Consider the following 17,085-nt stretch of genomic DNA (forward strand, 5'->3'; position numbering starts at 1 on the left):
TAAGGATACATTCAAGGACAACACTATATCATGGCTATCGATAAAAACACATTGTATTTAGTCAGGTGTTTTAATCCTCTTTTTTTAATTCATAGAGGACAGAAGGAATTTTGGATCATCTTATGTGGTCAAATTAATATATTATCCATCTTACTTATATTGTGGCCAGAAAATAAGAGATGATGCAAAAATATCTTTAATAATTGGGCATATTATTGCAAATATTTCTTGTTTAGTTGTTCTAATGATTCAAAAACCAGAGGAAGACACATTTAAATCCAATTATTTGCATGTATTTTGAGCTTTTTTTTTTTTTTTAATTTTAAACAGAGACTCAACGTTAAATGTCCAGATTCCCCCAGCAAGACTTTTTGATGGGGACAAGGTTCATCCTCTTTCTGTGACGTTTCCAAAAGGCAGAGTCATCACAGGCTCTCCCAGGGGAATGAATGCGGAGCTCACCTGCCGCCTCAGCTTCAGATCATCTAAACCTGTGTCCTTTTTCACCGATATTCTTTTCTGTGATAACAGAGATAACTGGTAAGATATTCTTTTGTATCTGACAGCAAAGAATAATAAGTTTATGTTTTACACTATTGTAAAATGCTAAAAGGAGAGACATGTAAAATAATGACTTTGGCCGTAAAGTTGTGCATTAAAGTTCCAAACGTAGCATTGCTCCCATGAGAAACAGCTTGACAGCTGTTACCAGCACATACTGCAGCTAGGCTCTGTGGCTTTGAATCTTGGCTCTGTTAACTGAGGTGAACTTATTTAATCTTCTGAGTGCCTCTGTTTTCTCCTACATAAAATGGGGGTAATAACAGAACCTATCTCCTCTGTAATCATGGGAAATTCCCTGAGTTAGTAATCATTGAGTAACTGGACAGGGACTGGAACAAAGGAAATGCTAAATAAGTACTAAATGAAAATGAGAAATATCAGCGTAACGAGTTTCCAAACAGTACGGTTTTGTTACATGTTGCTTTAACAGACTCCGGGAAATCCAAATACACCTTGGTAAAAACATGTTTCTGGATTTCTTACCTTGTAGGATAAGAAATTGCACTTTTCTGTTACACCCTGAGATGATTTGATTCCCGAAGTTAGAAGAGGCTAATTAATGGGTAGAGCAAAAAAGTTTGGTAAAAATGTTTATAGTGAGAAGTAGCATTAGAGGGAATTGTACACTAAAGATGAGTGACAGTGTATGTACTCAGTGTGATCATTTATTGACTTGTAGTGGGGTTGTTACTGTTTGGTGTATTCATAGTCAATGGACTGGTTCCTGTGTTAGGAATTAGAAGGGAGAGAGACAGATGCTACTGGAATGTCTCGTCCAGAGCAGAGGGTGGCTGTATCTAGGAGTTCTCCTGAACTCCACCTTCCACGTCTCTTGCATATGTAGATGGATAAAATCATCTAAGTTATACCACTCAGACTCCCGTTTTTCTCTTTTGATGCTAACAGTCTGTCTTTTGTTGATATTTAAAAACAAATTTTTTTTTTAAAGATTTTTTTAAATTTCTTTATTTGACAGAGAGATAGCACAAGTAGGCAGAGTGGCAGGCAGAGGGAAAGGGAGAAGCAGGCTCTCTGCTGAGCAGGGAGCCCGATGCGGGGCTCGATCCCAGGACGCTGGGATCATGACCTGAGCCGAAGGCAGCCGCTTAACCGACTGAGCCACCCAGATGCCCCTAAAAACAAATTTTTAACGGTTTTGCTTTAGGCTCCCATCAAGCACTGAACTCAGTCCTGGGAGACAGTCTGTCTTTTTGTACATTACTGACCTTGTTCATAAAAGTTTTAACTTTACTTCACTCCAGTCCACAAATTCACGCTTTGCCCAAAGCCCTATGTAAGGTGGACCTTTGCACTCACCAATAAAAATCATGAATAATTTATCCATGAATGTCTTAAAGCTAATGAAGCCTCAGACCATATTAACAGGGTGAGGAAGGAAATAGTTTCACTCAATACTGAGTGGACAAGATTGCTTCTGGGATGAGGGTACGAGTGCCTCTAACAGGGGCATGAACAGACTTGACTGTTGTCTGGTCAGCAAACAATACAGTAAGGAGACCTGAAAACAGTCTCTAGAAGGTGGGGGGGGGGGGTGCTATATTTGATGATCTTTTTTTTCTTTTCTTTTCTTTTCTTTTCTTTTCTTGTCATTGCTGTGTTTCCTTTCTGTCTTGAGACTGGTTTCTCTTACCTGGATTTCCCCACCCTTCTTACCTTACTTTCCACTAAGTTCCATTTCAACCTTCAGCAAGTTTGGGTTAAATTGAGCTTTTAATGACTTTTTTTTTAAGATTTTATTTATTTATTTGACAGAGACAGACACAGCGAGAGAAGAAACACAAGCAAGGGGAGTAAGAGAGGGAGAAGCAGGCCTCCCGCAGGGAGCCCAATGCGGGGCTCAATCCCAGGACCCTGGGATCATGACCTGAGCTGAAGGCAGATGCTTAACTGACTGAGCCACCCAGGCGCCCCTAAATAGAGCTTTTAGAAGTAATTTAGAAACTTTGAAAACCATAGATGGGCTACAGAAGGCTTTCCCATGCACCCAGATGAACACGAATCATAAGCACTCCGTGGAACCTTAATACAGGCAAATCCCTTTACTGATGCATTCATTGTTAACTCCTTATCTAGTTTCCTGTAGTGCATATGACCAGGTCTTCTGTCTCTTCTCAACTCCACAGTTGTCTTTGCCTTTCTTTCTGTAGGCTTTCCACCTTTGATCTCATTGAGATAAATGAGGTCTTCCACCAAGAAATTCCTCAAGAGTTTCTTTCACAACTCAGAATTTCTCTTGGGAATACATTTTATTCTTTTGTTTCTTTTCATCTATTATATTTATTACAGGCAATCCATATGTGCTCTGCCCAATCTTTTGGGTAAGAAAAGGTGAATTAGAAAGGGGCCCTTCCTTGATGGAGGTCAGTGTAGTAAAGGTAGACTTTAAACAAGTGTTTTTTATATATAGTTTTTGGTGCCAAGAGGTGAATACAAAAGGCAGTGGGGAAATCGGGGATGGCTACATAGGTTCCTGAGTAAAATCTCAAAGGACAAATTGCACTTGTCAGTGTTCATCCTAAATTGAATCCTTTTTTTTCTTTTTTGCATCCGATTTGTCCATATTGGAGCACATGGGTTCAGTACAAAATAAAACTCTCATTCCTTTATGCTTTGCTTTCTTTTACTCATGTAAGACCATTTCATACTGTGGTTCCCCTTGGGGCCTAACATGAATGCGTTCTTATTTTGTTTCCTTATTTAGACTTTGTCACATTTGAATTGGCTAAGCTGGCCCAAGAGCTATAAGAGGTTGCACACCCCACTTGCCTTTTCTCTGAATTCCCCACAAAATCTGGGGACAGAGGCTGTACATCTATGGGAGGGATAGTGATGTGGTCAAAGACTATTACAAGTGTGTAAAAAAAATGCACTAGGTATGGAAGCTGAAGCAGCCTTATATTTGGGGGGATGTTTTTGGTGTTTTTGGTTTGATGGATATTGGCAAGGCAGAAGTGAGAGATGAAGCTGAAAGAGCAGTGGGAGCAGATTGTGGGGGTCTTGCATGCTCTGCTTTGGTACCCATGAGTGAGACATAGGAGAGCTAGGAGAGGTGATGTTATAGAAATCAAAGCTTGGATACATAAGGAAGCATGAGGTCAACAGCTATTAGTGAACACAGGTCAAGGAATACATAGTAACATATTTCATTGCTGCTTTACAAATCAACTTCTAACTTACTATCTTCCTTATGTACTAATCTATTACAACTGTTTTCTTCTTGACTTTCCTTACTTTTACTTTTGGCATATGAGGTACCAATGTAGGGGTATATGGAGGGGAGGGGAGAGAGAGAGAGAGAATATATGTGTGTATATATATTATATATATGTGTGTGTGTAATATATATATATTAGTTTCTGTATTGCCTTTATGCACCAAGGAGTATAGTTTACAATTATATTAAATACATATATAGGTCTTAAGTTATACTCTTTAGAATTAGGGAATAAAGAAATATCACCTGAATAAAATAACAGGAATTCCCTTACATAGGTATAAGATTTATGGAAAGCATCCTAAGAAGTAATCTACCTTGAAAAGAAAGTGTTAACTGATTATTGATAAAATTAGTGAATGTCTAAAATGTCTGTAGGTGGCCCCTAATCAATAAATCATCAATATAAAATAATTAAGGAGAAGATACGGTTTTAGAAATTATAATAGGTATATAATTACCTCTACTTTGGGTGAGTGATAAACATTTAAATTGGAGCTGGGAAATAAGAATGTCCAGGTGTTCAATTCAGTGCAGTCCAGAGTCAAGGGTGGCCTTGAACAATCAAAGCAAAGTTCTGATTCAGTCACCCAAATATTTTTAACACTACTTTCAGTTAGCAGTCTGACATTGTGAGAAATGATTGAGGCATTCATTCATTCATTTATTCATTCATTCCTTTATTCAACAAGTATTTACTGAATATTCACCATGTACCAGACACCTACCAGACACCATTCTAAGCACTAGGGGTTATCTCAGGTGTCAGAACATGATCCCTGCCCTATGGAGCTTAGAGTCTAGCAGGGGGAAAGAGACAATAATAAAGGGTAGGTCTGGTATGTGATCATTGATGGAGGCTATAGGAAAAAATAAAAGAGTAGGGTAAGGTCCTGGGGAGTACCAGAGAGGGAAGTGACTAGGTCTCAGTAAAATATAGGGTGATAAGCCATGTTTCCCTTAAGAGGATGGGATCTGAGAGATGCGAAGCAGAGGGTCGAGTTAGAAAGATATCTGGGAATATCCTTTCAGACCAAGGGAATAGCTGATGCAAGGTCATCAAGGTGGATGCTTACAAAGAAGCCTGTGCAGCCTACGTAGAATGAGGCAAGGGAGGCATTTAGGAGAAAGGGTTGGAGAGGTAACAGTAGCACCGGACCCAGTGGGGCCTTTGAGGTTATTGTATGGATTTGGACTTTTACCCTGAATGACATGAGGACCCATTGCTTGGTTCTGAGCCAGTGAAAAAATGTAGCAGCCTTGACTTTTGAGCAGTAATGAGGTCAGCCAGTCATTCCCTATCACCAAAATTTTGTGCTTCCAAAACTATCCCTTTTTTCATGAAAAGCCTTCTTGGTTCTCAAGTAGATTTTTTTTTCCTCATTCATTCATTCATTCATTCAATATTTACAAAGTGGCAGTAATAAACCTGTTTTTTTTTTTCTGGCACTGAGGTCAGAACAAAGCTCCTGGCCTCATGGAGCTTCCATTGTAATGGAGGAGACAAAAATTGATAAATAATACCATGTCACAAACTAACAAGGAAATTATATGAGTTTAATGAGATAGAAAGGGATACCTTCATGTATCAGACAGATGAAACATTTCTGAGGATGTGATATTTGAGAAGATGGTGATTATGAGAATTTAATGAGAAACTACTTATAAAGCACTTAGAACAGTCCCTGTGCCGGCATGTTGCAGTAACTGAGTAAATGTTCTAGAATTGGCATTAGTTTTAAAATCAGTATTCTACATCTCCAGAATGATCCCAGTGGCTACTATAGATACAGGGGCTTTCTTCTATTTAGAGAGTGATTAGATCCACCCTGGGGTGAGGGGAAGAAGGGACAGGGGCAGGACAGTTGTCTTAAGGTTAAGGATTGCTTTGGAGAATCTCCAAATCATTTATATTGTGTTTCAGTATTGAGGTTTATTTTTATATTTGAAAATGTATCTGATCTGGGAATTCACACAGGGAACACATTGATTAAGAGGTGCCAGAATGTTGTAATCCCTTATTTTGCACAACAGGTTGAGGAGGAGGGAACATTACATCTTGAAGGAGCTTATAATTATGAGAATGAAGTCTTGCCACTTACTCTTGCTTTGTAAGTTCACTGTCTGACTGGTACTTTACCTAGACCTCGCAAAGAATGAAAGTTATGGCTTTGGAGATTAATTTCATAGAAATCCTAAGGATGCTAAAGACAGCTTAATATTTTCCTATGAATAACTCCAAACATAGCGTGTTTACTTTTGTAAAATCAAGAGTTGATTTCACTTGCATGTTTCAGGTGACCTGAAGGTTAACCTGAGTTAGTAGTGCCTCGTTGTTAAAATAGCAAACACAAACTGAAGGTTCATAATTAGGAATGTGGCATGTCAGAACTCTGAGGTACTCCATACATTTTTTTAAATCCCATAAATATTTAACACATATTTATTATACTCAAAACTGATTAGTTAGTACCCAAATTTAATTCGAATAACTTTAGAGCAAAGGAAAAAATTCAGCTGTTTTATAAGACAGTTAACATGAGTAATTGAAAATTAAAATTTAAGCCAAACGAAAGAAACCTAAATTCCTTATCTACCAAATAGATACGGTGGTTCCCCCTTCCCCCACTCAGAGAAGTACTGCTCATGACTGGAAACCAGAATCACCTGATAAGTGTTGTTTTGTTTCGTTTTTTAAAGATTTTATTTATTTGAGAGAGAGTGAGCGAGAGAGAGAGAAGGAGCAGTGGGAGCTGCAGAGGGAGAGGGAAAAGCCAACTCCCCGCTGAGCAGTGAGCCCAACGTGAGGCTCGATCCTGGGACTCCTGGATCATGACCTGAGCTGAAGGTAGACACTTAACTGACTGAGCCATCCAGGCACCCCTCACCTGGGAAGTTTTCAAAACTATGCATGCCTCAGTCCAACCTATAGACTATGATATAATTTGTCTGGAGGGTCAGTTAAGCACTGCAAATTTAGAAAGCTCCCCATGTGATTCTAATGGGAAGTCAAAATTGAGAACCCTCACGCTAGAACCCCGGTTCTCAAGTTTGACCCTACATAGGACTCACCCTGGGGGCTTGTTAAAACAAATTCCGAGCCCCACCTCCAGAGCTCCTGATTTAGTAAGTCTTGGGTGGGGTGTGCACATTTGCATGTCTAACAGGTTCCCATTTGAGGCTGAGGTTGCTAGTCCAGACAGACACTGAGCTGGTGTGAAAGGCAGAACTTCAGATCTCATTCTGGATCTAAGGAACCAACATCTGTAGTTTTAAAGTATCCCCAGGTGATTCATGTGCAGTAAAGTTCATGAAGCATGGACCTAAAAAGACTGAATAAGGAAAAATGCTATCAAGAGAGATTAAAGAGTGGAACAGTTAAATATTTGGCAAGAAATAACATTAACACTAGAAAATGGTATTGCTGTGAGAATCTTTAAATACCCATCTTTCTTTAAGAGTAGGTTTGCTTTATTTGCTAATACATTATCTAACTTAGTCTGTTTAAGAGATCTACATTGTGAAGTATAATTCTGAATTTATAGCAGAGGAAATTGAAGTACTACTATTTCTCTTTTTGACCCTCACCCAGCTATCTTGTGAAAGAACGTAGATTTGAGATCAGATCTCATTATCTCTATCACACAACTTTGCTTCCCTTTAACTTTTCAAATCCTAGGATTTTATTGTTAAAACAGGGTCAGATTACTAAGAACATTGAATAAAATTATTTCTAAGCTTTGATATGTCAGGTGGTATATAATCCATTACTTGAATAGGAAGATTTTGAGTTTTAAAGCAAGTTGAACTACATGTTATATTCTGAATGAGAGGCTGATTAGAAATGTACAGGAAGAATAGTACCAAACAAGTTGTTTGGTACATGAGGCTAAACTAAAATCAGGGCTGCTGATTAGCTGGCACACAGTGGTAAATCTTTGCCAGTGAAATATTTTCCAAAGAAACATTTCTTTGCTGGTTGGTAACCAGCCACTGTCCTAGGTCCTCACACTGGTGCCTGACCTGCCCTTAAACACTCCTTTTGAACCTTGGACCTACTCAAGACTTAGTAATTTTTTTTAAAAAGATTTTATTTATTTATTTTAGAAAGAGAGAGAGAGCAGGAGCCGGGGGAGGGAAGAGGGAGAAGGAGAAGCAGACCCCCCACCGAGTAGGGAGCCTGAAGGGGCTCAATCCCAGGACCCTGAGATCATGACCTGAGCGGAAGACAGAGAAGACAGACACTTAACCGACAAAGCCTTAGTAATTAAAGGGCTAAAGCCGGTCATAGCCAGAGTTCAAAGGATTCTATACTATTTATCTTTTGGGTCAGTCTCACATTATCGATAGTGACAGAGCCAATGTTGTAGCTGGACCGAGACCCTTGTGATCGTTACTATGATTACAAGATGTGCCCCAGCAAAAACCATCAAGGAACTTCGAAAAAACAAAGTTTATTACTCACATGTTTTTAAGGGTATAAGGCACGCTCGGGGCCACACAGTGAGGTTGCCAGTAGAAAGAGAGTGTGCAAGCCTGGGGTTGAGGGTGGGGCACCTAGGGTTTCAGGAGTTCACTCTTTATTAGTGAATTTTTTTTTTTTTTTTTTTAAAGATTTTATTTATTTATTTGAGAGAGAGAGAATGAGAGAGACCACATGAGAGGGGGGAGGGGCAGAGGGAGAAGCAGACTCCCCGCCGAGCAGGGAGCCCGATGCGGGACTCGATCCTGGGACTCCAGGATCATGACCTGAGCCGAAGGCAGTCGCTTAACCAACTGAGCCACCCAGGCGCCCCTTTATTAGTGAATTTAAAATATAAGAGCAGAAATTAAAGTGAAGGAAGGGGAAAAAAAGCAAGCAATTAGATGGTCAGTTACCTAGGTCAACCAGAGATCTCTAAAAAGGGGAACTTCCCAGGTCGGGTGGCCTGGCTATTTAGCTGCGTAGGGGGCAGTATGTTTATTTCAGATGCATGTCTTTGAAGTAGATGCCCCTGCAATCAGAAGCCTAATGTCAGGCACTTGACATTACAATCAGAAAAACTGATTGTCAGGTGCTTACACTACATATTGATATGCACCTCCCTTTTAGATTGTAGAATTCACTGATATTCACAGATAAATATTTTAATATCACCCTTTTACCATGTGAAACATGAGTTTTGTATCCAAAAAACACAGTTAATACAGTTCCAATGACATCAGGAGAAGAGGTCCCACACTTTTGAGTTTGGCTGGTATTTAGAAGCTTCAGTGTCATTAGCAGCAAAGCTGCCCCTGAAGTGTCTGTTCTGTGAATTTCTTGGCACAGAAATTTCTGGGTTGTGCCTGATTTAGTTGCTCACTCTAAAGCAATACGAATTTGTAGTTCTCCTAATCATGAGCAAGATGTGGTTTTGCAAAATTCTTGATCTTTTCTGAAAAATAACTAGTCACAGTCTTGTTTTGCAAGTTGCTGCTTTTAAAGTACTGGGTTCTATATGTCTTCTGACATTAAAACAAAATAAGGAGGGGCGCCTGGGTGGCTCAGTCGGTTAAGCCGCTGCCTTCGGCTCGGGTCATGATCCCGGCGTCCTCGGATCGAGCCCCGTGTCCGGCTCCCTGCTCAGGGGAGAGCCTGCTTCTCCCTCTCTCTGCCTGCCGCTCTGCCTACTTGTGCTCTTTCTCTGTCTCTCTGTCAAATAAGTAAATAAAATCTTAAAACCCATAGTCTTAATTACAAATACACTGAACATTTTGCTGGTGAGGAAATACATTTTAAAATGTGCAGATCTTTTGTTTAAACTGAGGGACGCCTGGGTGGCTCGGTCATTGGGCATCTGCCTTCGGCTCAGGTCATGATCCCAGGGTCCTGGGATCGAGCCCCGCATCAGGCTCCCTGCTCAGTGGGAAGCCTGCTTCTCCCTCTCCCACTCCCCCTGCTTGTGTTCCCTCTCTCGCTGTCTCTCTCTCTGTCAAATAGATGAAATCTTAAAAAAAACAAAAAACAAAACTGAGAGTGTACAGCTCTTAATTATATCTGTTTCTACATATAGTCACATTTTATCAACCTTGTTATGGATTCAAAAACATTTTTGAGGCATAGTAAATCTTGTTATGTTACTTTTATTAAAATAATAGGGCATTGATAATCACGTAAATTGAAATTGTATTATTTTTTAAAGCATTCAGTACAATAAAAAGGAAATGAGAATAATGAAAAGTGATTCTAATTATTGTTTTACTCAGTGCATAATTTGGTATTTGTATAGTGTGCACCTGGCAACTTTGGTTCTGTTTCTAGTATTTCTTAGCATGCCTCTTCCAGACACCTTACTGTTGTTTTTTTTTTAAAAGATTTTATTTATTTATTTGACAGAGAGAGACAGTGAGAGAGGGAACACAAGCAGGCAGAGTGGGAGAGGGAGAAGCGGGCTTCCCGCTGAGCAGGGAACCAGATGCGGGGCTCGATCCCAGGACCCTGGGACCATGACCTGAGCTGAAGGCAGATGCTTAACGACTGAGCCACCCAGGCGCCCCGACACCTTACTGTTTTTGAAGGGGTGGGAACTTGCATCACGTAAAGGAGATTAACAGAGAAAGAATCAGACCCAGAGTCAAACATATAGAGCATTAATGCATTCAGGTTGGTAATGTGACCTTAGTAACTCTAGTATTAAATTGGTATCTGCTTTGTATGTGACTTTCTGGGATATTTGGATATTTAAAATAAGCCTGTAAATATATATTTAAATGGACATTTAAATATTTAAAGTAAGTATATAAAGTGAGTCAAGAACCTTTACGGGACACTACCAGATAGGTAGAAGCAATTTTTGGGGTATTCAAAACTCCCCTTATGTATTAAGAAGACTAGTTATTTAGGACGTGTTCATCTTTCAGAGTCTCCATTCTTAGCACAAACCGGCTGACTGTTAACAATGAGCCATCTAGAATTTTAGCATCATGGCTGCTGAAATGCAGGCAATGGGAAATCTCAAGAATATTTCAATAAGCATCTAATAGATCATAACTGAAGACAATGTTGGGATACTGCCCTGAAACATTATCTGTCATGTTTTGGGGGTCTGGGTTATACATAACACTGTGTATTTGTCCACCTTTCCTGGTGTTGTGTGTATAGATAGAAAATGCAGTTAGGAGGGAGTAGAATTCATAAGGGGCCATGCTTTGTTCTGATATAATCGTCTGTTCCTTATTCCTTGACCTAGGCCTGTGGAAGGCTGTTTGTAATGGCACCTTCATTCTATGAAGAACATTATTTTCATGGTAGATCTGTTAAGCCAGAGCACTGGATTGTAGCAAAGTCTCAATTATAAAGTAGAATGTTTATTTGTATTTAACCAAAACATAGGATACCAATGTATTATAATAAACTCTCAACAGAAGAATTTCATAATTATGATTTGTTCATCATTCACTTATAGCAAAATGGTAGTGTTTAAAATTTGTATAGAAATTTCAAAAACCCAGAAACTTCCAATATAATATTTGCCATTATTTAATGGCAATATTTAAATCATAGTGCTTTTAACACAGGTTGCAGAAAGAAAAGTTAACCACAGTCCTTTTTCCTTCTCTTTACCCCCATTCTCTTTGGTGCTAGTGATGGTTGGAGAGTCTCTGCCCTGCTTAGAGACTTTTCATTTTAGAGGGAATTCTAATGTCTTGCCCTTTGTCTCTCCCTTACTGGTTATGAGCCCCTGCCTGATTGCTGGTCTTCACAGAGCTCCTAGAAGTTGGATCCCCATGCAGTTGGTTGCCGCCTTGGGACCTATTGGTAGCGTCCTCTCCATCCCTCTTTCCTCAGACCCTGTCCGGCACCTCAGCCCCTCACCTATTTATAAATATGAATTGATTAATCAAGAAAATACCATAACAGGATTATAATATTTGATTGCTGTTATAATATTTGATTGCTTTATGCATAGAAAACCAGGCATGTAAATAACAAAAAGGAATGCATGCTTATTATAACAATTCAAACAATGCAAAAGTTGAAAACACTACTAATAGTTAGCTTCTCCACCTTTAATCCCACATACATGATCACATATTGTAAAATGCAGTATCTTTTCATAAAGTACTTTTGGTTATACAAATACATGCAACCCAAATAGGTATGTATGGACAAATATGTGTACATTGATATAGACATAGGTAAAGGTGGTTTTTAGATAATATTATGCCTAATTAGTCCGTGGGTTTTTTTCTGCATATGTCACACAACAGAATGAAGTGGAAAGGTAGTCTGGGGCTTGTGGGCTAGCTCCAACATCTTTAATGTGCAGCTTCTGAAGTCTGCTGCTGTTACCTCTAGACTAATGGAATAGAATGCAAGGAGTGCAGGCCAAAAATTTTAAGGGGATGAACTAGAACATGTACCCATCACCTTTGCCAATATGTCACTGGCTCAAGCTTGTCCTGGGGGCTTGCCTAGGTACAAGTGTGTGTCCCTGCATGGCTATGTGTCCTGTCGACCCTTGGGAGGGGGATTCTGTTTCTGTAAACAAGAGGACAGATTCTGGCCAACCCAAGTAGGAAAGGTCTTTCTCCTTCACAGTACTTCCGGGCTTTTATTAAATTTTACATCCTATAAATCCTTCTTGGTGTTCTAATTGCATTTCATACAGTCGAGCCTTTCAGGCAACTGCAGATTTGGCCTTCTCCACTGGAAGCTGTGCAAGACCCAAAAGGCCCTGACACTGGTGCCCAGTTTCCACCAGCAGGTTTGGTAGTTGTTGTTTCAGTGGGAACTGTGTGGATGAAGGTGACATGACTCTGCACGCTAGCCCCAGCTTTTGGAAATTTTCCTTTTGGTGCTCAGATATGTTTATCCTTTTGTGTTTGTATTGAATCCTTGGATTTGTTTCTATTTTATTCTATTTTATTTTTTTAAAGATTTATTTATTTGCGAGAGAGAGAGAGAGAGCTGGGGGCAGGGGAGGAAGAGGGAGAGAGAGAGAGAGAGAGAGAAAATCTCCAGCAGACTCCCCGCTGAGCTCGGAGCCTGTTGCAGGGTCAATCCCAGGACCCTGACAACATGACTTGAGCCGAAATCAAGAGTCGGCCGCTTAACCTACTGAGCCACCCAGGTGCCCCCTTGGATTTGTTTTTAAACATATCCTGATTTCTATGTCTGGCCATTCTGTATTTTAGATTCCTCCAAACAAGTATATTGGTATTCTTGACCTATCATTAATAAGAAGAGGTTTGTTCACATATTTCGTGGTATGGCATATGGGGGTTTTCTCTGTTGACAACTAAGGGTTGCTTCCTGCTGTCAGTGCTGATTATAATCTTGATTTGGAGATAATGTGGGGAGATGTTTGTGCTAACATTCCCAATTTCTAAATGCCAGCATCAATTCCACATTTGCAAAGAAACTTCCAATCACTTCTAAATTTGTACTTAGTGCAAATGGTATTTTCATGGTGAGAATTTTCAACTACCACAGCAGTATCAATTTGAGGGCATTTGGTTTACAAGTTGCTTTTTTGATTAATTGTTTAGAAAGGTTTTTTTTTTCTTCTTGAAACAACATAGATAAAACTATGTGAAATGAATTTGCATATCTTAACAAATCATTGTAAACACTTCTATCTACCACTCTGGTCCAGAAATAGAACATCACTGATGCTCCCAGAGATCTCTTGTGTATTTCTTTCCCACTGCAACCCGGTTTAATTTCTGTGGCCATTAGTTCTCTATAATTATTTCTCTCTCTAGTTTTGAGCATTTCACATTAGATAGGTTATACTCAAACTTATGCTTTATGTTTACAGAAGGTATTACTAGAAATCAAATTTCATTTACTTTCCTCAAGTTAAAAAAAGGCAGAACGTGGTACAACTAATTGAATTTTTTTTGTTTATAAATTTGCATTCAACTTAAAACTATATAACTAGCATTTATTATTTTAATATGTTGATTAAAGGTATTGAACTATCTTATTTTAATATTCTTAATTTTATGTAATTTTACTATTTTAAATTTTTTTGACCTCTACCTATGGCCTGAACACTTTCAGTATTACAACCAAATAGCAACTGATATAGTAAAGTGCCTTAATAATAGTGTTTCAGAATTTCAGCAGGCTGCTTAAAGTTAATCATTTAAATGCTTGGATTTTATTTAAAGATGAATATCATTATAATGAATCTTAGAGGATGCAGTCATGCCCTTACTTTCAAAATGAAAGTATTGTCCACTTGCATTCAGTTGGTTCTCACTTGTTGAAACCCTAACTTTAAATACCATACCATTGGCCATCAGGTATTCAAATGATACTTATTGCAAAAGGTGAGTGCTATGTGACATATACAGTGAATTCATACCAATGGATAAGAGCTGGGCATTGGGAAAATTGACTAAGAAGGCAATTTCACATTTATAGTCAGTAGAATTCTAACATGTGCCTCAAGACTCTGTGTTCTACAAAGAGCTTCACGGATCTAGGGAAGATATGAAGCTCTTGACTGGTCACTCAGCCTCTCCTTACTTAGGCAGAGTGGCTTAAATTGACCGACATGTTGTAAAACACACCAAGAGTTTTGGGTTAGCAGTTTGTACACCTTGCTGTACTAGATGATCATCTCACCTGGTAGATTTTTCTGATTTAGAAATTAAAAACGGGTTGATTAGTATGGAATACATGCCCCTCGTGCCCCTTCAAGGTAGGATTTGCTGTCCAACCATGTGGAATGAAGCCAGCCATCTACTTCCATTTGTCAGCTCCTATACAAACTGTCCCTGCTCCACTTGACCTAAGGTTATACTCCACCAGGCAAACAGCCTGCATTCCCTGACTGACTCAGGCAAGCTTAGGGGGCCAGACATTTTAGCCCGATGCCAGAATCTCTGAAGGGCAATCCAAAGCCCCCTGCCCAGTTGACCAAGGCCTTATTAGGCCAGTATGGCTGTTCTACATCATCCTGTTCTCCACATCTTGCAGCCCATCTTCTTGCTCTTATTTTCCAGTCTACTTCCTCCCTCTTTCTTACATAGATATTGATTCTAATAAACTTCTTAAACCCCAGACTATCTTCTTCCAATAAACCCAAACTATGATAATTTGAGGTTAAATATTATACTTGTGGTATCCCTGATGAGGGCTATGAAGTAGTCTTTTCTTTTAGCTCAAATGGATCTTGAATGAGGATGTCAGTCACTCCATCCATCCATCCATCTGTCCGTACATCCATCCACCCATGTATGTAGTCACAACTTCCACGTATCTTTTATGTGCTGTATACTGGTCTTTGCCTGTATGGAGCTAGATGAAAGAGAGAATATATTTATGTGTTGGGCAACTGTGAAAATACAAAGACTAGAAATGGAGAGACCAATAAATAAGCTATCCCAGACTGATGCTGTGAAGAGGTAGAGAACTACAGTGATGGTAGTAAAGGGAGAATGGGGAGTGATTTTGATTCAATCGATATAAGGACATGGTGACCGATGGCAATGCCCGACATCAACAAACCCTTGAAATGAAAAAAATTTAAAAGCGGCATATATGAATGTGAATTAGATGCTAATTAAATCAATTTTTGTAGCTTGCTGTAGTTTGTTTTGTGTAACAATATTTCTTTACTTTTTTTTTTTTTAAGATTTTATTTATTTAATTGACAGAGAGAGAGAGACCGAGAGAGAGGTAACACAAGCAGGGGGAGTGGGAGAGGGAGAAGCAGGCTTCCCGCCAAGCAGGGAGCCCGATGCGGGGCTCGATCCCAGGACTCTGGGATCATGACCTGAGCCGAAGGCAGACGCTTAACGACTGAGCCACCCAGGCGCCCCTTCTTTACTTTTATTTGTTAACAAAATATCCTGTATGCTACTAATCTCCCAAATACAGTCTTTGTAGTCATTAGTAAAACTCTCAAAGTTATCAGTCAACTTACTGAAATGGCCATGCAAATTCATTATGCTTTATACTCTTTTGGTTTATTTATTTTATACTTTCTTTGATGCCTCCTTTTCCCCTAATCTCATACTCTGTTGTTCTCTTGACAACTGTTTACCTCAGGGTTACTGTATTTTAAGGGTTTTCTTTTCTAATTTACAAATCCAGCAGCAAATGTTTGCCCTGTGATCTTAACAGCATATTCCCTGTAACAGTGAGAATCAGTCTCCTAGTGCATTTTGTAGCCAGCACATGGGTGTTTGTAGATAATGGAATCTGATCTCTTCCAGGGTCTTGCTGGACATAGTGTTTTCCTATTACTATTAGATAAGTCTACATAAAGAAGCAGCAGTGACAGGAAGTTGAATTAATTTTTTCCATGCTAAAATGAAAAAGATAGTTCAGGATTCTACTATAGGGTTTGATGATACCTGTCTTTCATACACTCCAAATGATCTTTATCTCAGTCTTGCATAAACTAATGGGATACTAGTGTGGCCTTTTTTAGAGTATATTCAAGCTGAAGAGCAATGGTTTTATGTTTCAAGTACTGCATTTACTAGACCCTCTACATGAGATACATTTTACTCTGGTATTTCTTTGAGAAAACATATTACCAAGTTACTCTAAATTCAGTAACACTTAAAAATTTATTTTTATTAACTATTAGGGCACGTACTGAAATGTCTAAGTTCATTTTTTAAAACCTGTGTTAGGCAAATTACTTTTCAGCAAATACATACCCTATGCTGCTTTTGTAAGAGTCTGTGGCCTACAAGTTGGAACCATTTTCATAGATTATGGAAACCTGTTGGTATATTTACTGTTCTACACCTGTTAATGATTTTAAAGAGGTAACTTTGCATGAATTTCATTTATCTCTTTTTGGAAAGGAATAAAACAACACGCAATTCAAATAAACTTCTTTTCTTTTCCTATCACTGGACTTACATGCAGTGGAGATATTCTGAAAGGTATCATCTAACTTTGGGATATTAATGAGGTAAGAGTATTTTATGCTGTGCAGATGTCCCTCGAGTTATGATGAGGTTATGCCCTAATAAACCCACAATAAATTGAAAATATCATAAATTAAAAATGCATTTAATACACCTAACCTGCCAAACATCATAGCTCAGCCTAGCCTACCTTAAACGTGCTTAGAACACTTACATTAGCCTACATTTAGGCAACGTCATCTAACACAAAGCCTGTTTTATTATTAAGTATTGAATATCTCATGTAATTTATTGAATGTTGTACTAAAAGTGGAAAACATAATGGTTCTAAGTATATTGTCCTGCATGTCACTAGCCTGAGAAAGATCGAAATTCAAAATTTGACGTATGGTTTCTGCTGAATGCATATTGCTTTCGCATCA

The 17,085-nt window shown here is 38.9% G+C and overlaps 1 protein-coding gene across 1 annotated transcript in view; it reads left to right on the forward strand.

Moving 5' to 3' along the window:
• The window catches only part of CFAP47 (cilia and flagella associated protein 47), a 453,685-nt gene that overhangs the window by 135,776 nt on the left and 300,824 nt on the right, over positions 1–17,085 (forward strand). The window contains exon 26 of the mRNA XM_032426488.1: positions 331–540. Within this exon, the coding sequence (XP_032282379.1) occupies positions 331–540 (210 nt within the window). The remainder of the gene's footprint in view (positions 1–330; positions 541–17,085) is intronic.

Source organism: Phoca vitulina, unplaced genomic scaffold (assembly GCF_004348235.1).
Source record: "Phoca vitulina isolate PV1807 unplaced genomic scaffold, GSC_HSeal_1.0 scaffold35, whole genome shotgun sequence".
Lineage (NCBI taxonomy): Eukaryota > Metazoa > Chordata > Mammalia > Carnivora > Phocidae > Phoca > Phoca vitulina.